The 1,143-nt window shown below is 35.2% G+C and overlaps 1 protein-coding gene across 1 annotated transcript in view; it reads left to right on the top strand.

Annotated features, from left to right (window-relative positions):
- Window positions 1-1,093: 1,093 nt before the first annotated feature.
- LOC133816225 (uncharacterized) overlaps window positions 1,094-1,143 on the top strand; it is a gene marked incomplete at both ends in the record, with an annotated part of 1,120 nt that continues 1,070 nt past the window's right edge. Inside the window, one exon of the mRNA XM_062248839.1 lies at window positions 1,094-1,143. This exon is cut by the window's right edge and continues 153 nt beyond it. Within this exon, the coding sequence (XP_062104823.1) occupies window positions 1,094-1,143 (50 nt within the window).

Raw genomic sequence — 1,143 nt, 5'->3', positions numbered from 1 at the left:
CATCTCTCGACCTGATTGATGAGAAACGAGAGGATTCACAGTTACAGCTCGCCCATTATCAACAAAAAATCACTCGTTACTTTAATTCTAAAGTTAAAAGATGGAGTTTTGGATTAGGCGACTTGGTTCTCCGAAGGGTCTTTCTGGCGAATAAGGATCCCAAGGACGGCATTTTAGGCCCGAACTGGGAAGGACCATATCAGATCGTGGAAATTTTGCGCAAAGGAACCTTCAAGATAGCTCAGCTAAATGGGGAGATAGTCCCGCGGACATGGAACACCATGCATTTAAAAAATTATTATCAATAGTACAGGCATCCATGTAAGGCTTAATTATAAAAGACATTTAATTAAATAATAGATGGATTATTAAATGACTTTTCTTGTTAAGGTGGTTTGAAATATTTTTTCTTGTTAAGGTTGTATTAGCTCGTGTATTGATGTTTGTAAAAGCAACCAAGAAAGTCTCTACATTCTGGTTACTTGGGGGGCATATAACTCGAGGTGGATCAGAATAAGATCGCTGGATAAGTGTAATTACTTAAAACCCTAGACACAACCAGTTACAAAACTATCCTGGATACAACCAGGTCAGAAACTTAGAAGCTTGGAAAATTGATTATTCGACGGCCTTTCAAGAGCTCGAGATGTTAATAAACCTAGCACGAACTAAGTTTAAATCACTTAAAACCCTGGATACAAAAAGGTACAAAACTTGGAAAGTTGGGGAAATTTTTTAATATCAAGGGCTTTTTAAGGCTCGAGTTGTCAATAAACCTAACACGAACTAAGTTTAAAATAATTTAAATCTAGGATATAACCGGGTCCAAGGCCTAATTTTTAATAGGTATGATATAAATCAACACATAAAGTTTGGATATAACCGAGCTCAAAATATCTATCCCGATTTAAAAATCAATTCCTAAAATCTCGAATGTACAAGTCTAAGGAGTCATAAACATGAGAGATAATAAAGGAAAGATGAATAGATAAAAAGTTAGATATATAAATTGAAAATAAATTTTTCCCTAGGAGAAAAACCTCGAACTGAGCTGTAGAGTCCAAGAACTTAACTTAGCTAGTTAGATAGTAGTAGTAGTAGAAGTAGTAGTAGTAGTAGTAGTAGTAGTAGTAGTAGTAGTAG

The sequence above is a fragment of the Humulus lupulus genome, chromosome 2 (genome assembly GCF_963169125.1).
Source record: "Humulus lupulus chromosome 2, drHumLupu1.1, whole genome shotgun sequence".
NCBI lineage: Eukaryota > Viridiplantae > Streptophyta > Magnoliopsida > Rosales > Cannabaceae > Humulus > Humulus lupulus.
This window is presented reverse-complemented; position numbering and strand designations above follow the sequence as displayed.